Raw genomic sequence first — 25,209 nt, 5'->3', positions numbered from 1 at the left:
ATGGCAGAATAACGAACATCTAGGATACTGGTACCAGATCACTCCGCACCAGACTTGGAGAAGCATTGACACACACACACACACACACACACACACACACACACACACACACACACACTGAGTTTAGTACAGATACACCATGAAGGTCTTCATTGACCTTAAGGCTAAACTAACCTAACACCTGACTTCAGAGCTACAACTCTCTGTTTGGACCTATAGAGCTATCACTATCTCCCTCATATCCTCCTACAAGAGGACCTCCTCACGTGGGCTCCCGAGTGGAGCAGAGGTCTAATGCACTGCATCTCAGTGGGCTCCCAAGTGGAGCAGTGGTCTAAGACACTGCATCTCAGTGGGCTCCCGAGTGGAGCAGAGGTCTAAGGCACTGCATCTCAGTGGGCTCCCGAGTGGAGCAGAGGTCTAAGACACTGCATCTCAGTGGGCTCCCGAGTGGAGCAGAGGTCTAAGGCACTGCATCTCAGTGGGCTCCCGAGTGGAGCAGAGGTCTAAGACACTGCATCTCAGTGGGCTCCCGAGTGGAGCAGAGGTCTAAGGCACTGCATCTCAGTGGGCTCCCGAGTGGAGCAGAGGTCTAAGACACTGCATCTCAGCGGGCTCCAGAGTGGAGCAGCGGTCTAAGACACTGCATCTCAGTGGGCTCCCGAGTGGAGCAGCTTCTGACAAGATTTGCTTATAATTCCGTGGCAGCAGGGTAGCCTAGTGGTTGCAAGTTCAAACCCCCGAGCTGACAAGGTACTAATCTGTCGATCTGCCCCTTACGGTCAGACGCCGAGCAGTTGCCATACCAGGCGGTGATGCAACCGGTCAGGATGCTCTCGATGATGCAGCTGTAGAACTTTCTGAGGATCTGGGGACCCATGCCAAATCTTTTCAGTCTCCTGAGGGGGAAAAGATGTTGTCGTGCCCTCTTCACAAATGTCTTTGTGTGTTTGGACCATGATAGTTTGTTGGTGATGTGGACATCAAGGAACTTGAAACTCTCAACCCGCTCCCCTACAGCCCCGTACATGTTAATGGGAGCCTGTTCGGCCCACCATTTCCTGTAGTCCACGATCAGCTCCTTTGTCTTGCTCACATTGAGGGAGAGGTTGTTGTCCTGGCACCACACTGACAGGTCTCTGACCTCCTCCCTATAGGCCGTCTCATCATTGTTGGTAATCAGGCCAACCATTGTTATCGTCAACAAACTTAATGATGGTGTTGGAGTGGTGCCTGGCCGTGCAGTTGTGGGTGAACAGGGAGTACAGGAGGGGACTAAGCACGCACACCTGAGGGGCCCCCGTGTTGAGGCTCAGCTTGGCGGATGTGTTGTTGCCTACCCTTACCACCTAGGGGCGGCCCCGTCAGGAAGTCCAGGATCCAGTTGCAGAGGGAGGTGTTTAGTCCCAGGGTCCTTAGCTTAGTGATGAGCTTTGTAGACACTATGGTGTTGAACACTGAGCTGTAATCAATGAACACCATTCTCACAAAGGTGGGAAAGGGCAGTGTGGAGTGCAATAGAGATCACATCATCTGTGGGTCAGTTGGTGCGGTATGGGAATTGGAGTGGGTCCTAGGGCAGGCCTGGGCAACTCCTGTCCTCTGCGGAAATCAAAATACGTGGTGTCACACGTATTTTGTTGACAGAAAAACAAGAGTGTGCAAAGCTGTCATCAAGGCAAAGGGTGGCTACTTTGAAGAATCTTAAATATTAAATATATTTTGATTTGTTTAACACTTTTTTGGTTACTACATGATTCCATATGTGTTATTTCACCGTTTTGATGTCTTCACTATTATTCTACAATGTAGAAATGAGTAAAAAAATAAAGAAAAAACCTGGAATGAGTCGGTGTGTCCACACTTTTGACTGGTACTTTATGTGTGAAATTTGTTTTGATTTAGAATGGACCATTATCATGCACCCATCTCGAAACGGGCAGCGGGAAAAATACATGTCATCTACTTGTCATGTCATGCACTTAAATGTCATGCACTTTCCTGTGGTTCATGTTCATGCCATCCAGGTAGGCTATACTCCTGTTGTAAAGCGGAGCAATACGCTTAATATTAGGACATTTGATAAATGGTAGGCCTAGCTTATAGAAAGCTGATGGGTTCCTCCTCTTTTTAATAGAGGCCACCAAAACTTCCACAACATGAACTCCTGGGCTCTCATGAAGTGTTTGATTATATTTTCATTACATTTGCATTGATGTCAGAGTGATTAGAGGGACAGCAGAGTGCTGAGTACCAGGAAGTTAACAAGTTTGGTAGGCTACTAATGACCAGCAGCAGCATCAGGGCTTGGAGAAGAATAATTACCGTGACTAAATGGTCACATGACTTGTGACCACCGGTGTGGCGGTAATACGGTCCCTGTAACAGCCCTAGGGGGGACTGGGTGGAACACATTGTGTCACGGCTGTTGAAAGGAGAGGACCAAGGTGCAGCGTGGTGAGCGCCCATTGTTTTTAATGTAATCAAAATGACGCAGAACAAAACAATAAACACTACAAAAACAAACCGTGAGGCTCAAAGGCTGTGTGCCCTAAACAAAGTCAACTTCCCACCAAGAAAGGAGGGGAAAAGGGCTACCCAAGTATGGTTCCCAATCAGAGACAACGATAGACAGCTGTCCCTGATTGAGAACCATACCCGGCCAAAACATAGAAATACAAAATCATAGATAACAAAACATAGAATGCCCACCTCAAAATCACACCCTGACAAAACCAAATAGAGACATTAAAAGGCTCTCTAAGGTCAGGGCGTGACAGTACCCCCCCCCCCCCCCAAGGTGCGGACTCCGGCAGCAAAACCTGAACTATAGGGTTGGGTTTGGGTGGGCATCTATCCGCGGTGGCGGCTCAGGTGTGGGACGCAGACCCCGCTCCACCTCTGGCTCACCCCGCTTTGGTGACACCTCTGGTGTGGTGGACCTCGCCGCGACCCCCGGACTGGGGACCCTCTCTGCGGGCCCCGGACTGGGCACCCTCTCTGCAGGCCCCAGACTGGGCACCCTCTCTGCAGGCCCCAGACTGGGCACCCTCTCTGCAGGCCCCAGACTGGGCACCCTCTCTGCAGGCCCCAGACTGGGCACCCTCTCTGCAGGCCCCAGACTGGGCACCCTCTCTGCAGGCCCCAGACTGGGCACCCTCTCTGCAGGCCCCAGACTGGGCACCCTCTCTGCAGGCCCCAGACTGGGCACCCTCTCTGCAGGCCCCAGACTGGGCACCCTCGTTGTTGCGGGCCCCAGACTGGGCACCCTCGTTCCTGGAGGGCATCGCTGGAGACTCCGGACTGGAGGACGTCGCTGGAGGCTCCGGACTGGTGGCCCTCGTTGGAGGCTTCGTGCCATGTCTCACCACTGGAGGCTTCTTGCCATGGATCATCACTGGAGGCTTCGGGCCATGGATCATCACTGGAGGCTTCTTGCCATGGATCATCACTGGAGGCTTCGTACCATGGATCATCACTGGAGGCTTCTTGCCATGGATCATCACTGGAGCGGAGAGACACACAGGAGGCCAGGCTGGGGAGACATACAGGAGGCCTTGTCCTTGGCCGAGGCACCGGATACACTGGGCCGTGGATGTCTCAAGCTAAGAGCCTGCACAACCCGTCCTAGCTGGATGGTGACTTTGGCCCGGCACGTGCCATTAAAAGGCTCTCTAAGGTCAGGGCGTGCCACATTGTTTACATGCTCCAGTCATTTCAGATAGTTTACATGCTCCAGTCATTTAGGATAGTTTACATGCTCCAGTCATTTAGGATAGTTTACATGCTCCAGTCATTTCAGATAGTTTACATGCTCCAGTCATTTAGGATAGTTTACATGCTCCAGTCATTTCAGATAGTTTACATGCTCCAGTCATTTCAGTATGTTGTATTAGTAAAGACAGGGTTACATTAAACCCATTCCCCAGGGAAACATAGACATGGTCAGGGTTACATTAAACCCATTCCCCAGGGAAACATAGACATGGTCAGGGTTACATTAAACACATTCCCCAGGGAAACATCTATGCTCAGGGTAATGTTAAACCCATTCCCCAGGGAAACATAGACAGGGTCAGGGTTACATTAAACCCATTCCCCGGGGGAAACATCTATGCTCAGGGTGATGTTAAACCCATTCCCCAGGGGAAACGTGCAGATTCCCTCCCAAAACTGTATCACAATATTACAATACAGACCTTATAGACATCCTCTGGGCTAAACTCACAGGGTGGCACATTACAGAACTAATATACAGTTCGTCCACTTTGGGGTGAACAAATGGGCAAACCAACCGTCACAGTCTCCTTGGATTTTCTTTGTCTTGACAAAGGCATGTAGAAGCAGAGCCTCTACCATTCAAGCCTCACTGGGAACTGCCATGTCACACCTACTGTATTCTAAAGCCGAACTGGCCCCTCAGACAGAATAGAACAACAGAAAACAGGAAATATTTTTGAATAGTCAGAAAAGCAGGCGTTTCTTTTTACACTTCCTTGGTGGTAAATAGTCATAGCCAATGAAAAGTCAGGGAATGAGAGGGGGGGGGATTGCTTAACTTGGTCTGAAAGTGTCTGAAAAAAATACCTCTTGAACTACAGATGGGCTACGAAGGGTCTGACAATGAACCTATTAACGTGGCCTTCGTCCCAAATGGCACTGTGCACTATATAGGGAAGAGGGTGCCATTTGGGACACAAAAAAAATCTTTACCTTTCCTTTTAACCCTCCTCTTCCAGAAGTCACAGGCCAGCGAGACACCATCTCAGAGTGCTAATACACTGCCAACAATATGGGCCTTCAATAACAACCACATAAAATAACGATTTAGAAATTTTATAAGAAACCAGTATTCTGTCAACACTGAGTTCTGATTGAGCATATCTTTTTTTAAATCTCTCTCTCCTTGTGTTGCTATTCAGACTAGCTGAACTCTTGGTGCAAATTCCAATGCTGACATTCCTCTTAATATCACTCTCATTCTCTCTCTGCTCTCCCTCTCTCTCCACCCCCCTCTCTCTCCACCCCCCTCTCTCTCTCCACCCCCCTCTCTCTCTCCATCCATCCCTCTCTCTCTGCCCCCTCTCTCTCCACCCCCCTCTCTCCATCCCTCTCTCTCTCTCTCTCCACCCCTCTCTCTCTCTCTCTCTCTCTCCACCCCCCCTCTCTCCACCCCCCCTCTCTCCATCCCTCTCTCTCTCTCTCCACCCCCTCTCTCTCCACCCCCCTTCTCTCCATCCCTCTCTCTCTCTCCACCCCCCCTCTCTCCATCCCTCTCTCTCTCTCCACCCCCCCTCTCTCCATCCCTCTCTCTCTCCACCCCCTCTCTCTCCACTCCCCCTCTCTCTGCCCTCTCTCTCTCCACCCCCCCTCTCTCCACCCCTCTCTCTCCACCCCCCCTCTCTCCATCCCTCTCTCTCCACTCCCCCTCTCTCTGCCCCCTCTCTCTCCGCCCCCCCCCCCCTCTCTCTCTCCACCCCCCCTCTCTCCACCCCTCTCTCTCCACCCCTCTCTCACACCGATTAAGGTGTTTATATGTCCTAATAATTCAAAGATTGATCAGAAAACCAGGTGTTTTTAAATCAGCGGTATGCTTACTTAAATTTTGACCATGTGTCGATTAAGATAAGCAGGGTAAGGTGTTTACATGACTAATGCCGCAGTCTACTGCCATGAAACAGTTAAATATCAAATGAGTACTGTGCATGTAGTCTCTCTCTCCCTCTCTGGTTCTGTCTCTGGTCCTGTTATGGTCCTGTCTCTGGTCCTGTTATGGTTCTGTCTCTGGTCCTGTTATGGTCCTGTCTCTGGTCCTGTCTCTGGTCCTGTCTCTGGTCCTGTCTCTGGTCCTGTCTCTGGTTCTGTTATGGTTCTGTCTCTGGGTTCCCCCGGGGCTCTCTGTGACCACCGGTGGAAGCATGTCTTTGTGTAGAACTGGTACTGCTGCTGGTGAGACTGGTAGTGGTGACACAGCATCCCTCCCCCCTTCCTGCAGTAAAGCGGCTTAGTGTGTGAAGTGCTGAAGGACACGCTCAATAATATTAAAGCTACATCACCACCGCCACACAACGAGTTCCGCCACGGCCCCACCCACCTCTCCCAGCCGCCACGGCCCCACCCACCCACCTCTCCCAGCCGCCACGGCCCCACCCACCCACCTCTCCCAGCCGCCACGGCCCCACCCACCTCTCCCAGCCGCCACGGCCCCACCCACCTCTCCCAGCCCGCCACGGCCCCACCCACCCACCCACCCACCTCTCCCAGCCCGCCACGGCCCCACCCACCCACCTCTCCCAGCCGCCATGGCCCCAGCCGGCCAGGGCCCCACCACAGTTCACAGAGTAGGCTGTATGCTCCAGACGTACTTCCTCACGGTCAGACACCACCAGCACTGCAACACCAGAGACGATTCACGATATAAACATGTCAGACCATCCCTAACCTCTCTCTGGAGCTCATACTCATGACAGAGTTGTCTTTGTAGGCCAACTATACTGACATACTGTATATACTGAAGCCAGGACACAGTGTTAAAGTACAGCTTTATGTAATCCTTTCACGCTTTCTAACAGAATTATAACTGATGTCACACCAGCCCTACCTGTTATACTGTAACAGCCTCTCACGCCAGATTTAAAATAAATAAATAGTATTTAATTAAGATCCCCAATGAGCTCTTCCTGGGGTCCAAACAGGAAACAACAAATAGAATGAATAAAATAGATAATACACCATACATAGACAATACGCTACACCATACATAGACAATACACTACACCATACATAGACAATACACTACACCATACATAGACAATACACTACACAATACACTACACCATACATAGACAATACACTACACCATACATAGACAATACGCTACACCATACATAGACAATACACTACACCATACATAGACAATACACTACACACTACACCATACATAGACAATACACTACACCATACATAGACAATACACTACACAATACACCATACATAGACAATACGCTACACCATACACTACACAATACACTACACCATACATACACAATACACTACACCATACATACACAATACACTACACAATACACTACACCATACATAGACAATACACTACACAATACACTACACAATACATAGACAATACACTACACAATACATAGTTCACCCTACACTACACAATGCACACTACACAATACATAGACAATACAATATATAATACACATTACACTACACAATACACACTACACAATACAATGCACACTACACAACACATAGACAATACAATATGTAATACACATTACACTACACAATACAACACACACAATACACAATGAAAACTACACACCACAACACACAATAAGCTCTACACAATACAATACACACTACATAATACACAATACACACTACACTACACAATACACACTATACAATACACTACACACTACATTACACACTACACTATACAGTACACAACGCACTACACACAACATAATACAATACACTACACTACATAATACACAACTACCTACGTACACAATACATAATACACAACACAATACACTACCGGTCAAAAGTTTTAGAACACCTACTCATTTTTATTTGTACTATTGTCTACATTGTAGAATAATAGTGAAGACATCAAAACTATGAAATAACACATATGGAATCATGTAGTAACGAAAAAAGTGTTAAACAAATCAAAATGTATGTTATATTTGAGATTCTTCAAATAGCCACCCTTTGCCTTGATGGCAGCTTTGTATACTCTTGGCATTCCCTCAATCAGCTTCACCTAGAATGATTTTCCAATAGTCTTGAAGGAGTTCCCACATATGCTGAGCACTTGTTGGCTGCTTTTCCTTCTCTCTGTGGCCCAACTCATCCCAAACCATTTCAATTGGGTTGAGGTCAGGGGATTGTGGCGGCCAGGTCATCTGATGCAGCACTCCATCACTCTCCTTCTTGGTCAAATAGCCCTTAAACAGCCTGGAGGTGTGTTGGGTCATTATCCCGTTGAAAAACAAATAATAGTCCCACTAAGCCCAAACCAGATGGGAGGCTGTATCTCTGCAGAATGCTGTGGTAGCCATGCTGGTTAAGTGTGCCTTGAATTCTAAATAGATCACAGACAGTGTCACCAGCAAAGCACCTCCACACCATAACACCTCCTCCTCCATGCTTCACGGTGGGAAATACACATGCGGAGATCATCCGTTCACCTACTCTGCATCTCACAAAGACACGGCGGTTGGAACCAAAAATCTCCAATTTGGACTCCAGAACAAATTTCCACCGGTCTAATGTCCATTGCTCGTGTTTCTTGGCCCAAGCACGTCTCTTCTTCTTATTGGTGTCCTTTAGTAGTGGTTTCTTTGCAACAATTCCACCGTGAAGGCCTGATTCACACAGTCTCCTCTGAACAGTTGATTTTGAGATGTGTCTGTTACTTAAACTCTGTGAAGCATTTATTTGGGCTACAATTTCTGAGGCTGGTAACTCTAATGATCTTATCCTCTGCAGCAGGGATAACTCTGGGTCTTCCCTGTGGCGGTCCTCATGAGAGCCAGTTTCATCATAGCGCTTGATGGTTTTTGCGACTGCACTTGAAGAAACGTACAAAGTTCTTGAAATGTTCCGTATTGACTGACCTTCATGGCTTAAAGTAATGATGGACTGTTCGTTTCTCTTTGCTTATTTGAGCTGTTCTTGCCATAATGTGGACTTGGTCTTTTACCAAATAGGGCTATCTTCTGTATACTACCCCTACCTTGTCACAACACAACTGATTGGCTCAAATGCATTAAGAAGGAAAGAAATTCCACAAATTAACTTTTAACAAGGCACACCTGTTAATTGAAATGCATTCCAGGTGACTACCTCATGAAGCTGGTTGAGAGAATGCCAAGAGTGTACAAAAGGCAAAGGGTGGCTACTTTGAAGAATCTCAAATAAAAAATATATTTTGATTTGTTTAACACTTTTTTGGTTACCACATGATTCCATATGTGTTATTTCATAGTTTTGATGTCTTCACTATTATTCTACAATGTAGACAATAGTACAAATAAAGAAAAACCCTTGAATGTGTAGTTGTTATAATACACAACACAACACACCATACACTACATACTACACTGCACTACATAATACATTACACACTACACAACACACCACATAATACACTACACACTACATAATACACTACACTACATTACATACTACACAACACACCACCTCATACACTACACAACACACCACCTCATACACTATACTACACAACACACCACCTCATACACTATACTACACAATACACCACATAATACACTACACACTACATAATACACTACACTACATTACATACTACACAACACACCACATAATACACTACACACCACCTCATACACTATACTACACAACACACCACCTCATACACTATACTACACAACACACCACATAATACACTACACACTACACTACATACTACATAATACACTGCATTACATAATGCATAATACACTACATAATACATTACATACTACACAATACACTACACTACATTACATAATACACCACACTACATACTACACTACATAATACATTACATACTACACAATACACTACACAATACACAACATACTACATAATACACTACATACTACACTACATACTACACAATACACTACACAATACACAACATACTACATAATACACTACATACTACACAATGCACTACATACTACACAATGCACTACATACTACATAATACACTACATAATACACTACATACTACACAATACACTACGCAATACACTACATACTACATAATACACTACATAATACATAACACACTACATAATACACTACATACTACACAATGCACTACATACTACATAATACACTACATAATACACTACATACTACACAATGCACTACATACTACATAATACACTACATAATACACTACATAATACACTACATAATACACTACATAATACACTACATACTACGCAATACACTACATAATACATAATACACTACATAATACACTACATACTACGCAATACACTACATACTACGCAATACACTACATAATACATAATACACTACATACTACACTACATAATACACTACATACTACACTACATAATACATAATACACTACATAATACACTACATAATACATAATACACTACATACTACATAATACACTACATAATACACTACATACTACATAATACACTACATAATACACTACATAATACACTACATAATACACTACATACTACACTACATACTACACTACATACTACACTACATACTACACTACATACTACACTACATAATACCCTACATACTACACTACATAATACACTACATAATACATAATACACTACATAATACACTACATACTACATAATACACTACATAATACACTACATACTACACAATGCACTACATACTACATAATACACTACATAATACACTACATAATACACTACATAATACACTACATAATACACTACATACTACACTAGATAATACACTACATACTACGCAATACACTACATAATACATAATACACTACATAATACACTACATACTACGCAATACACTACATACTACGCAATACACTACATAATACACTACATACTACACTACATAATACACTACATACTACACTACATAATACATAATACACTACATAATACACTACATAATACATAATACACTACATACTACATAATACACTACATAATACACTACATACTACATAATACACTACATAATACACTACATAATACACTACATAATACACTACATAATACACTACATACTACACTACATAATACACTACATAATACACTACATACTACACTACATAATACACTACATAATACATAATACACTACATAATACACTACATACTACATAATACACTACATAATACACTACATAATACATAATACACTACATAATACATAATACACTACATAATACACTACATAATACACTACATAATACACTACATACTACGCAATACACTACATACTACATAATACATAACACAATACACTACACTACATAATACACTACATAATACATTACATAATACACTACATACTACACAATACACTGCATTACATAATGCATAATACACTACATACTACACTACATACTACATAATACACTACATACTACACAATACACTACATACTACACTACATAATACACTACATAATACACTACATAATACACTACATACTACACTACATAATACACCACACTACATAATACATAATAGACTACATACTACACTACATAATACACTACATACTACACTACATACTACATAATACACTACATACTACACTACATAATACACCACACTACACTACATAATACACTACATAATACACTACATAATACACTACATACTACATACTACACTACATAATGCATAATAGACTACATACTACACTACATAATACACTACATAATACACTACATACTACACTACATAATACACTACATAATACACTACATACTACACTACATAATACACTACATACTACACTACATAATACACTACATAATACATAATAGACTACATACTACATAATACACTACATAATACACTACATACTACATAATACACTACACAATACACCACACTACATACTACACTACACTACATAATACACACTTTTGAGATATTTAGCACCAGCCAAATTGCTAGTTGGCCACCTTAAAACTGACTGGAGCTTTTCATTTTACTGTCGTAGCCTCCGTGTTTACTGTCGAGTCATCGGCGTACATGGACACACACAGGCTATATTCAAGATTAGTGGAAGGTCATTAGTAAAAACAGAAAACAATAATAGCCCTAGCCGGCTGCCCTGTGGTACACCACACTCAACCGAATTTGCATTCGAGAGGCTTCCATTAAAGAAACCCTCGTGTTCTATTAGACAGGCAACTCTCAATCCACGATAGAAGATGAAAATACATAACACCTACATTTTTTCAGCGTTAGGTTATGAGTTAAATAAAAGTGAAATATATTTTTAATGATCAATGATATCTTAAGCTGCACTGAAGTCAAACTAAACAGGTCCACAATCTTTTTATTAATACATTTATTTCAGCCAATCATCAGTCATTTGTGTCAGTGCCAAGCATGTTTTGCGTACCCTTCCCTATAAGCATGCTGAAAGTCCGCTGCCAATTTTGTTTTCTGTAAAATAACATTATATTTGGTCAAACACCATTTTTCCCCAAAGTTTGCAAAGCGCCGGTAACAGGTTGATGGGGTTGGCTGTTCGAACCATTAAAGGGTGCTGAACTATTCTTGGCCAGCGGAATGACCTTTGCCTCTACTCCAGGGCTGAGGGCACACACTATCTTTCATAAATGCTTAAACATCTTTTCATAAGTACTGTGTCAGGCTGTTCCTCATTACATTATCAAGAACAACAACAACAACAACAACAACAAAAAATTTACATCTTCCACATAGGAATCATCGCAAAATCTCTTTGTATGATCGCTTTCACAACTATTTTAAAGGTCCAATCTTTGGAAATGTTGTTTTTCCTAGATATGCCTTCTACATTATGATCGCTGTGTCTGATGGGTGTGGAAACTGCTTCAAAACACATTTCTGCAGCATAAGATGTGATCAATACAGGTATCAGGAAGTGTAATGTAATTATGCATTAAATATATTAGGGGGGGGGGGGAACAACAACATCATCATCCTTCCTGCTGCATCAAACACATAGAAACATTGCAGGATTTAATCCGTGTTTTCTTCCTGAGAGAGGTGGACTATTATACGGAAACACCCAAGGCAGAGCTGTCACTCCAGAGAACATGCTTCCACTGCTCCCAGAGTCCAACCATTCCAGCCGTCGCTTGGCATTGTGCATGGTGATCTTAGGCTTGTGTGCGGCTGCTTGGCCATGGAAACCCATTTCATGAAGCTCCCGACGAACAGTTATTGTGCTGACGTTGCCTCCAGAGGCAGTTTGGAACTTGGTAGTGAGTGTTGCAACCGAGGACAGGTGATTTTTTTTACACGCTACGTGCTTCAGCACTCGCCGGGTCCCGTTCTGTGAGCTTGTGTGGCCTACCACTTCACGGCTTAGCCGTTGTTGCTCCTAGACGTTTCCACTTCATAACAGTACTTAAAGTTGATGGGGCAGGTCTAGCAGGGCAGACATTTGACAAACTGACTTGATGGAAACATGACATCGTATGACGGTGCCACGTTGAAAGTCACCGAGTTCTTCAGTAAGGCCATTCTACTGTCAATGTTTGTCTATGGAGATTGCATGGCTGTGTGCTCGATTTTATACACCTGTCAGCAACGGGTTACATTAATGGATAGCCAGGGGCACACTCCAACACCATTTACAAAAGAAGCATGTGTGTTTAGTGAGTGTCAGATCAGAGGCAGTAGGGATGAGGGATGTTCTCTTGATAAATTACTTTTTTATACACTACCAGTCAAAAGTTACTTCTCATTCCAGAGTTTTTCTTTATTGTACCATTTTCTACATTGTAGAATAATAGTGAAGACGTCAACACTATGAAATAACACATATGAACCACACATGCAGAGATCATTCGTTCACCTGCTCTGCGTCTCACAAAGACACGGCGGTTGAAACAAAAAAATGTGAAATTTGGACTCCTCAGACCACCGGTCTTCTTCTTATTGATTTCCTTTAGTAGTGGTTTCTTTGCAACAATTCCACCATGACGGCCTGATTCAAGCAGTCTCCTCTGAACAGTTGATTTTGAGATGTGTCTGTTACTTAAACTCTGTGAAGCATTTATTTGGGCTACAATTTCTGAGGCTGGTAACTCTAATGATCTTATCCTCTGCAGCAGAGGTAACTCTGGGTCTTCCTTTTCTGTGGCGGTCCTCATGAGAGCCAGTTTCATCATAGCGCTTGATGGTTTTTGCGACTGCACTTGAAGAAACTTTAAAAGTTCTTGAAATGTTCCGTATTGACTGACCTTCATGTCTTAAAGTAATGATGGACTGTCATTTCTCTTTGCTTATTTGAGCTGGTCTTTTACCAAATAGGGCTATCTTCTGTATACCACCCCTACCTTGTCACAACACAACTGATTGGCTCAAATGCATTAAGGAAATAAATTCCACAAATGAACTTTTAACAAGGCACACCTGTTAATTGAAATGCATTCCAGGTGACTACCTCATGAAGCTGGTTGAGAGAATGCCAAGAGTCTGCAAAGCTGTCATCAAGGCAAAGGGTGGCTACTTTGAAGAATCTCAAATATAAAATATATTTTGATTTGTTTAACACTTTTTTGGTTACTACATGATTCCATATGTGATATTTCATAGTTTTGATGTCTTCACTATTATTCTACAATGTAGAAAATTGTACAAATAAAGAAAACCCCTTGAATGAGAAGGTGTGTCCAAACATTTGACTGGTACTGTATTAGCAAAGACTAGATTAAATAGAGAAAAGTATGATGGGTGAAAATATGATCACTTGATGAGAGGAAGGCAAGGATCTGAGCTCAAGCTTTTTTTTCTCTCTACTTTCTCAAATCATCAATCAACTAAGAGCATCATCCAGGCATAAAGGACTACACTTCCCATGAGTCTCTACAACTGAATCTCTGAAAGATGGTTGACTGCTGGTGACTTCTCTAACAATTCGACCTGAGCATATCTTTGGCAGAACAGCGATATGCCACCTTCCATTTTGAGATACGGAACTTGAACAAATTGTTTTGTAATCATTATTATTTATTTATTTTTCAAAGCAGACAAATGATTTTTGATCAAAATTTTTGTCGCATCATGCAGCTCATATACATTTTAATTTCTAAGACATTCTAAGGTTTGTATCATTCACAACTAAAGTTGCCAAATAGGTTCTATACGCTAGATTTAGAGTTGTTTCAAATGATCACCTTATACGCTTAACATAACCACTTCTCCTGCGCTCTCGCTCTGGAATGTGAAAAATATCCTTTCTATTTTACTCAGCTAAGTTCAATTATATTCCTCTCACTATAAAATCATATAATATAAAATAATGTCATAGGACTTATAAGCATATCTTGTCAGCTAAATGAACAAGCCTACAGCCTACAGCCCATGGCATGGAGCCTAGCCAGATAACATACAGTAGGACAAGTCATATTTTGTTCTTCTGAAACACATTTTCTTCATATCATAATGTTTCTTTAGACCTGACTAAAACAAAGAATGGATTTATTGTGATGCTGTAAATCCAATTAATTTATTCAACTTTTTAAAAATGTTGATGTTACAAAGGCTCATCGTTCTTCATAAGTAGTCAGTCACCGTGAGACTGGCAGCCATGACCACCACAGTCCTGTTCAGAACTATCGCTATCAAGACTCTGAAGATGAGCAAGTACGGGTGGGTGAGTGAGTGTGTGTGTGTACAGTATTCATGGACTTCCAAATATTTGATTTGTTCTCAAGAGTGTAAAGAAAATGTGAATTAAATATATGATGTAATGTAAAGCACAGTGAAAGGCCTTCAGATAGTTGTTATTACTAACAGTAGCCTACACATGTAAAAGCATATGGAGCCGATCATGAGACCTCAGATTTCTGGTGCAGACAAAAGCACGGCAGCGAGAGGTTTAGGCAGCGAGAGGTTTAGGCAGCAGGTAAGGACACAAATGTTTGTGTCCTTACCTTGACAGCACTCAATGGACAAGGAGACTGCAATCGAATATTTAGTTACCCAAAGCCATCAACCATTCATATTAGTATTTCCTATGCAGAGCATTCCCACCAACCTTCTCACTGTTTTTGCCATTTGCCTGTCTCCTCTAATTTCATTACTGTCTGAATAAAGTTTCCAACCATGTCAAAAAAACATGGTTAAAAGAATATATATTAGCATAGTTTAAAATTTCACCCCCCCCCCACCCAAATGTCAAAGTCGTCAAATGGTTTGTGTTCATTTAATGGTCAAAACATTCTGAATACCCCTGACCTGTGTGCCCCCCCCCCCCTGGTCATAAGCCTAAACCATGTAAAAATACATAGAATTGCAGGAAATTTGCTTTAAAACTGTTTTTTTTAAATGGGGGAGGACCCGCAGTCCCCCCTTCTAGGCAAAATCTCCCTCCAAGCGTTCATCAAAAGTTGCTCCTACTAACTGTAAACCTACTCTTGATGAGGCACACGGAAAAACATCTGGCCGCGGATGAGTTCCAGACATGATTTGTCTGTCGCAACATGTACTGCAGATCAAATACAATCGGAAATCAAAAATTGCTCAATTCCTCTTCTATGAAATAAACACATTGTAACACGACTCTGTAAACAGACACATTGTAACACTGTAGCAACGTCACAGTCCTTCCTTCCACCTAGCCTGGGGGTAGTAACAATGTTGCCCTTGGGGACTTTTCACTTAATCCCAATTATGACAGCTGTGTTCATAGTCCTGATATTACAAAGTAGCAATTTGGGGGGGAAGGGTGGATGGGGAGGGAGCGTGCACTAGTTCTAGTTTAGATCCCGGAAATATGGATATCGTCCATGGATATGTATATAAGTAAACTCAGCTAGGGTTGCAACTGACATAGACATGGAACTGTCTTACCTTCGAGACGATCAACTCTTCTCCATGTTCAAGACCTCCTTTGAGCTGAAACCCCCAGGGCGCCCCACCCAGGAGTCGAGCCTCCAGAAACAGTGTCTTTCCTCGGTGTATGACTGTACTGTAGCTGGGGAGACTGCTATCCATAATCACTAGCACTGCCGAGGAAGCCTGGTCCTGGTGGCTCGGGTCCTATTCAGTCCACCAGACCCACAGCAGAGGGGAAATTATTTCGAAAATATTGAATAAATGATTTGTTATATTTTCCTTTTCTTATTAAAGTATTCTGCAGCGCATACCGAGAGGGGCATGTCCACTCCTATCAGACAGGCTAAATCATTTCCTAACACTACCGAATCTTAGTCAGCGAATGAAACATGGTTTGCCTTCTCTCTCTCGCCGCAGTCTGTCTGTTGAAACAATTTTACTTCGTTCCAACAGTCAACAACAAGTGGTGAAAATGAAACGCTCCACAAACATAACATTAAATGGATGGAACAAACGAAAAAAACATGTTAACTTCAAATGGATTTAGCAGAAATCCCTTGGATAGCTTCACTTCTGATCGTTGGTCAGCCCTCTCCCTCTTACGACTTCATTTTAGCATCACAATAGAATTTGCTACAATCCACTGGGCTGGGAGAAAGGCGAGCGCTCTTCTCTCCTCGGCAAGCTGGTTGCAGCGGGATCAGGTCAATTTGCCCCGTCAGAAAAAAAAGTTTTGCGCCCCAGACACTTGATTCACCTACTTTCTCTAAAAGTTCCACCTTGATTGCCGATAAATTGAGAATATGGACGTATTCAACAGGATAACATTTGAATCAATCTTGTTCCCTTGATTCGGTTCAGCATCCCCAGTCCAGTTCCATAGATGCAGAGTGTTGATAATATACTGCAACAAGGAGAACGGCAAATAAGGTTTTGCCTCCCCCTCCTCGCCACTAGTGTTCTGCCAGCAGCACAAATGAGGACGCCACGTTCGTATGGTAATGAAGAAACCTTCTAAAATAAAAGTCCACATTTCTAAATATTGCTGTGTGGATATTTCACTCAAATTTATATTGAATTTTAATCAATGGCCACTTGTATTGTGCGAACAAGCTAAAGTGGGGTGGGAAATACCCAGTTGGGTCTCTACTAGTCTTAGACTGTTCTCTATGCTACCGCACGGCAAGCGGCACCAGAGTGCCAAGTCTAGGTCCAAGAGGCTTCTAGACTGCTTCTAGCCCCAAGCCATTAAGACTCCTGAACATCTAATCAAATGGCTACCCAGACCCTTCTTTTACACTGCTGCTACTCTCTGTTAATAATCTACGCATAGTCACTTTAACTCTACCTACTTGTCCATATTACCTCAATTACCTCGACTAACCCCGCACATTGACTCTACCCGGTGCATTGCCCCCCCACCCCCTTTTTACACCACTGCTACTCTCTGTTGTTATCATCTATGCATAGTCATTTTAATAACTCTACCTACATGTACATATTAATTATTTGTTACTTTTTATTTCGTATTGTTACTGGATTTTTTTCAACTGCATTGTTGGTTAGGGGCTTGTAAGTAAGCATTTCCCTGTAAAACTGTTGTAATTCAGCGCATGTGACTCCTGTCCAATTGTCCTGTTCTGCTAAGCATTCAAATTGTAACAAGTACTTTTGGGTGTCTGGGAAAATGTATGGAGTTAAAAGTATGTATGTCTATGTTATGCATTATCTTTCGATCTTGTCTGTGTTATTGGTCTACTTGGTCTTTACAGTACACTGCTAACCTGGATAGAAAAGCAAACACATAGAGGCCTATAACTACAAGCCAGGATGTGTTCCACGTACGGTCTATTACAGAGTTTTGCATTAGGAGCTATGGAGAGGGCAGGCCAGGATGTGTTCCACGTACGGTCTATTACAGAGTTTTGCATTAGGAGCTATGGAGAGGGCAGGCCAGGATGTGTTCCACGTACGGTCTATTACAGAGTTTTGCATTAGGAGCTATGGAGAGGGCAGGCCAGGATGTGTTCCACGTACGGTCTATTACAGAGTTTTGCATTAGGAGCTATGGAGAGGGCAGGCCAGGATGTGTTCCACGTACGGTCTATTACAGAGTTTTGCATTAGGAGCTATGGAGAGGGCAGGATGAAAAGCCAGCACCTTGTGACACAGTCCCCCTCCAAAACTAACCATATTTGGTTAGGAAAGACCCTACTTAGTATTTCCCATCCCACTTTAGCTGAGTTTTCCCTACAAGCCAATATGTTGCAGTGAATGGAGTGGGTAGAGTAAGGAGGCAGCTGTATTAAATCAATTGCCAAGTCGAGTAAGGATTTAGCTGTACTAAATCCATTGCCAAGTCGAGTAAGGATTTAGCTGTACTAAATCCATTGCCAAGTCGAGTAAGGATTTAGCTGTACTAAATCCATTGCCAAGTCGAGTAAGGATTTAGCTGTACTAAATCCATTGCCAAGTCGAGTAAGGATTTAGCTGTACTAAAGCCATTGCCAAGTCGAGTAAGGATTTAGCTGTACTAAATCCATTGCTCAGCACAGGAGACCCATTTAAGTTTTGCAGACTCTACAGAGTAAATCCAAGAACATATATTTGTATTTTAATAAAAGTGTATTTCTTTAAATATAGCCTACACAATCGCATTCATCATACAAGTATTTGTGTAAACTTTCAAAAATAAATGCTGAAATAAATAACACAATATGTTTGTTTTTTTAATTATGTAAAATTAACAAAACAGTTAGTACTGCACTGGAGGTAAAAATATATATATATATATATATATTCCCAGTTTAGCATGTCTTTGCAGGGGGACTCTTATTTAATAAAAATAAATACGCGATCGTTCTGCCAGCCTAATATCCTGCTGCTAGGAGAACGGTAATCTCCTCTCAATCAATGATTGAAGTAGGGTAGTGCGCATGTGCTGAGAGGAGAAGTAGTCTACGGTCGTCACTAGTTACCACAGCAACAAAGTCATAAGCCCCGCCTATTTCTACAATTTCTCGTTTTAAAATGTAATATTATATCTAACCTTAATCTTAACCACACAGTTAACCTTATGCCTAACCCTAAATGAAGGCCAAAAAGCGAATGGTTGTTTTCATACATTTTTTAAATATAGCCAATTTTTACTTTGTGATTGTGATAACTATTGGAAAGCGTAGCCTACCCGGCCCGCTTCTTAAAAATTCAAACTGTCGAGATGGTACAGAAATCAAATTACATACGTGCTTTAGTTTATTCAGCACCGTGAAATGTATTTTTTAAAACTATCCTGACACACATACTGGAAGCGCAAACACAGCATCCATCCCACGCCATCATTGGGTTTGTGTTGTGGCTAAATGTCTATTGATTGCGTTATCGAAATTCAAAATCAGGGGTGAATAACATAATATGAATTTGCCGCTTTTGTATTTTGTTTTAAGTTTTATTAAATCGTATTAGTACATGATAGGTATGGTATACATCGTACCAACTTGCAGGTTCCCTGCAGGTTCCTTCTCGACAATACAACAATAAGAAATAATACAAGATAAGAATATGAACATGAAGTAAATGGCAGTAGAATATAATCAATAGTTTAGCATCAGTAGAATACAGGAAGGAACTATTTACAGTCCAATATTTGCAGATGTATTGGGGAAGGGGGGGGGGGTGTAGACCTATGACTAAATCCAACAGTCTTTTTACACTGGGCACACACTAGTTGAATCTACGTTGTTTCCACATTATTTCAATGAAATTAAGTTAAACCAACGTGTAATAGACTTGACGTCTGTGCCCAGTAGGTTATGTGGTTCCTTGTAAGTGTAAGGACACCTGTTGAGAGTATTAGAGTGAGCTGGTATTAAAGGAGTAGTCTGGATAGATGTGACACCTTACCTGACATTAGCAAAGCTCTTTAAAAAAAAAAAAAAAAAAACTACATACTAGGTTTTCTCAAATTTTCAGGTTATCCCTGTCTTATTTATGTCAGTCAGACGTGTACTGGTTAGAGGACCACCGTGTTGGTTAGGCTTTCACAGTTCACACACGTTGCACCAGTTTCCAACTAAGAGGGAGTGTGTTTACACTAATCTGCATTCCTTTGTTACTGTGTTGAAATGGAGGAAATGAATCAGCTATAAACCAATTGCCTCACCTCTCACACTGAGATGTAGATAACCAATCAGTCTGACAGAAAATAAAGATATTCTATTCTATTCTACAATTAGACTCTATTATAATTACATTATTCTTGGGTAGACCAACACAGGGCTTGCTTACCACTCTCAGTGTCTACAAAAAAAGGCCTCTGTCAGCTTGTCAATGTTACTGTATTGATGCAATAAGTCAGCATGGAGATGCTATTGAAAGTGTCTGTGGTTGTGTTGATGAACTGTGGTGATAAATACCCATCTTCGTCCGCTGTTTTAATGAACACCGTAGAGGCCTTCCTGGCTCCTGTTCAGACAAATGAGATCACCGGGTCCCGATACAGTCAGGAATGTTTCCTAACTGTGAGTGGCTGGATTTTGTAGTAGGAGGGTTGTCACATTGTCTGAACACAAGTTTTCCTCTATCCATCGACCCTGGAGTCAATTTTGAAGTGTGTTTGGGGGATGGAAGGGGGGGCATGTATGTGTGTTTGTGTACGTTTGTGTGCACGTGCGTGGGTGTATGGCAGGGGGAGGTTATGTGGTGTATATTTAAGATGGCTTACAGGATGTTTGGTAGGTGAGATTACCCCTGATGGACCCCTGATGGACCCCTGATGGACCCCTTGATGGACTCCTGATGGACCACTGATGGACCACTGATGGATCCCTGATGGACCCCTGATGGGCCCCTGATGGACCCCTGATGGGCCCCTGATGGACCCCTGATGGACCCTTGATGGACCCCTGATGGACCCCTGATGGACCCCTGATGGGCCCCTGATGGACCCCTGATGGACCCTTGATGGACCCCTGATGGACCCCTGGTGGACCCCTGATGGACCCTTGATGGACCCCTGATGGACCCCTAATGGACCCCTGATGGACCCTTGATGGACCCTTGATGGACCCCTGGTGGACCCCTGATGGACCGCTGATGGACCCCTAATGGACCCCTAGGTTCGTGAGGAGGTTCGTGAGGCTACGTTTTTAATATCCCAGGTTGCCTACTACGGTTGTTAAGCAGATTAACGTGGTTTATTTTAGGAGTTGATAAATAAATAAAGAAACACTACAAATCTGGGATCCTCCTCTTTTTATTAGTGACAATTCAAAACGCTGTTTTTTTTTTGACAAGCAATTGCGCAATGATTGGGCTTATAAGAACACGTTTTACCTGATCTCTCAAACCCTGGAGTCCTATACGCTTATTATAGAAAGTTATTTGGGCAACTTTAGTTATGATAGAAACCTTAGAATGTCTTTGAGATCCAAACATATATGTGATTCATGGTGTACTCTTTCTTGTTCTGCACAACCAGTGCAAGGGCCTAATATTCTAACCCATCAGACTATACTCGTTGTAATCTTGACTACTAAGTAATATGTGTGAAATCATTTGATTTAGAACGGGCCATTATCAGCAAGGTGTGCACCTGTAGGAACAGGGGTAGGAGGGAAAAAAAAAACATGTCATCTGTATGCACTCGAATAGCGAATGGAGACGCTTTTCCTAGCCACTGTGCTTCTACATCTGCATTGCTTGCTGTTTGGGGTTTTAGGCTGGGTTTCTGTACAGCACTGTGACATCTGCTGATTTAAAATGGTCTTCATAAATATATTTAATTGATTTTCCCAGGGTTAATTTTCATGACAGCCAGGTTGACAATGCTGGTTGTAAACCGAAGCAATGTGTTTAATATTAGCAGTTGAGAAAAATAATAAAGCTGGGGTCCTCCTCTTTTTAATAGAGGCCATCAAAACCAGTGGTAGAAAAAGTACCCAATGTCATACTTGAGTAAAAGTAAAGATAATTTGATAGAAAATGACTCAAGTAAAAGTGAAAGTCACCCAGTAAAATATTACCTGAGTAAAAGTCTAAAGTATTGGGTTTTAAATATACTTAAGTATCGAAAGTAAATGTAATTGCTAAAATATACTTAAGTATCAAAAGTAAAAGTTTTTTTAGCAAACCAGACGGCACAATTTAGAATTTGTTATTATTTACGTATAGCCAGGCGAGCACTCCAACACTCAGACATCATTTACAAGCAAATAATTTGTGTTTAGTGTGTCCGTGTCACAGCTTCTAGGAGTAGTGTGTGGAGAAGTCAGGCGCAGAGAGCAGAGGCAGTTCAATCGTGATCTTTTAATCCAGAACAACAAGTAACGGTAACGCCAAACACTAAGGCGCATCACTTAAACCAGCCCAAAAGCAGGACCAAACAGTCCGGAGAAAATAGTCCACGAGAATACACACCACATGACCAGAAAAACAAGCCCGCACAAAAGCAGGCGGGCATACCTGGTTTAAATAGCCCAAATCAAAACCCAAACAAGAAACAAGTGTAACAAATCCGACAAAACTAACTGAAACAGAAAAGGGGATCGGTGGCAGCTAGTAGACCGGCGACGACGACCGCCGAGCGCCACCCGAACAGGAAGAGGAACCACCTTCGGCGGGATTCGTGACAGTTCCCCCAGATCAGAGGTAGTAGGGACGGCCAGGGATGTTCTCTTGATACGTGCATGAATTGGCCAGTTGTCCTGTCCTGCTAAGCATTCAAAATGTATTGAGTACTTTTGGGTGTCTGGGAAAATGTATGGAGTACAAAGTACATTATTTTCTTAAGGAATGCAGTGAAGTAAAAGTAAAAGTTGGCAAAAATATAAATAGTAAAGTACAGCTACCCCAAAAAACTACTTAAGTAGTACTTTAAAGTAAGTACTTTACACCACTGACCAAGAACACAATTCATTCCACACATCAAAAAGCTGTTTGAGGCGCAGACAGGTGATATTCAAATTCAATCAAGAAATGTTTGATTTGATTTTTGATGCATTTGCATTGATGTCAGAGTGGTTAAAGGGACAATAGAGCCCTGAGTACCAGGCCATTAGAACCTGATGGAGGGACAATAGAGCCCTGAGTACCAGGACATTAGGACCTGATGGAGGGACAATAGAGCCCTGAGTACCAGGCCATTAGGACCTGATGGAGGGACAATAGAGCCCTGAGTACCAGGCCATTAGGACCTGATGGAGGGACAATAGAGCCCTGAGTACCAGGCCATTAGGACCTGATGGAGGGACAATAGAGCCCTGAGTACCAGGCCATTAGGACCTGATGGAGGAACAATAGAGCCCTGAGTACCAGGCCATTAGGACCTGATGGAGGAACAATAGAGCCCTGAGTACCAGGCCATTAGGACCTGATGGAGGGACAATAGAGCCCTGAGTACCAGGCCATTAGGACCTGATGGAGGAACAATAGAGCCCTGAGTACCAGGCCATTAGGACCTGATGGAGGAACAATAGAGCCTTGAGTACCAGGCCATTAGGTCCTGATGGAGGAACAATAGAGCCCTGAGTACCAGGCCATTAGGACCTGATGGAGGGACAATAGAGCCCTGAGTACCAGGCCATTAGGACCTGATGGAGGGACAATAGAGCCCTGAGTACCAGGCCATTAGGACCTGATGGAGGAACAATAGAGCCCTGAGTACCAGGCCATTAGGACCTGATGGAGGGACAATAGAGCCCTGAGTACCAGGCCATTAGGACCTGATGGAGGAACAATAGAGCCCTGAGTACCAGGCCGTTAGGACCTGATGGAGGGACAATAGAGCCCTGAGTACCAGGCCGTTAGGACCTGATGGAGGGACAATAGAGCCCTGAGTACCAGGCCATTAGGACCTGATGGAGGGACCATAGAGCCCTGAGTACCAGGCCATTAGGACCTGATGGAGGGACAATAGAGCCCTGAGTACCAGGCCATTAGGACCTGATGGAGGGACAATAGAGCCCTGAGTACCAGGCCATTAGAACCTGATGGAGGGACAATAGAGCACTGACTCTGCCTCTAACCCTATTACAGGGGCTGAGTCACTGGCTTACTGGGGCCCTCTCATGCCGTCGCTGGAGGGGGTGCGTCACCTGAGTGGGTTGATTCACTGTTGTGGTCATCCTGTCTGGGTTGGCGCCCCCCCCCTTGGGTTGTGCCGTGGCGGAGATCTTTGTGGGCTATACTCAGCCTTGTCTCAGGATGGTAAGTTGGTGGTTGAAGATATCCCTCTAGTGGTGTGGGGGGCTGTGCTTTGGCAAAGTGGGTGGGGTTATATCCTTCCTGTTTGGCCCTGTCCGGGGGTGTCCTCGGATGGGGCCACAGTGTCTCCTGACCCCTCCTGTCTCAGCCTCCAGTATTTATGCTGCAGTAGTTTATGTGTCGGGGGGCTGGGGTCAGTTTGTTATATCTGGAGTACTTCTCCTGTCCTATTCGGTGTCCTGTGTGAATCTAAGTGTGCGTTCTCTAATTCTCTCCTTCTCTCTTTCTTTCTCTCTCTCGGAGGACCTGAGCCCTAGGACCATGCCCCAGGACTACCTGACATGATGACTCCTTGCTGTCCCCAGTCCACCTGGCCATGCTGC

At 43.0% G+C, this 25,209-nt stretch overlaps 1 protein-coding gene across 3 annotated transcripts in view; it reads right to left on the bottom strand.

Moving 5' to 3' along the window:
* The window catches only part of LOC109868750 (protein Shroom3), a 128,945-nt gene extending 111,400 nt beyond the window's left edge, over nt 1-17,545 (bottom strand). For 2 of the 3 annotated variants that reach the window (XM_031802419.1, XM_031802421.1), the window contains exon 1: nt 16,640-17,545. In XM_031802419.1, the coding sequence (XP_031658279.1) occupies nt 16,640-16,783 (144 nt within the window). In that variant the 5' untranslated portion in view covers nt 16,784-17,545. The remainder of the gene's footprint in view (nt 1-16,639) is intronic. The other variant, XM_031802420.1, reaches the window with a different exon arrangement.
* Nucleotides 17,546-25,209: the final 7,664 nt, after the last annotated feature.

The sequence above is a fragment of the Oncorhynchus kisutch genome, linkage group LG23, assembly GCF_002021735.2.
Source record: "Oncorhynchus kisutch isolate 150728-3 linkage group LG23, Okis_V2, whole genome shotgun sequence".
Taxonomy (NCBI): Eukaryota; Metazoa; Chordata; class Actinopteri; order Salmoniformes; family Salmonidae; genus Oncorhynchus; species Oncorhynchus kisutch.
This window is presented reverse-complemented; position numbering and strand designations above follow the sequence as displayed.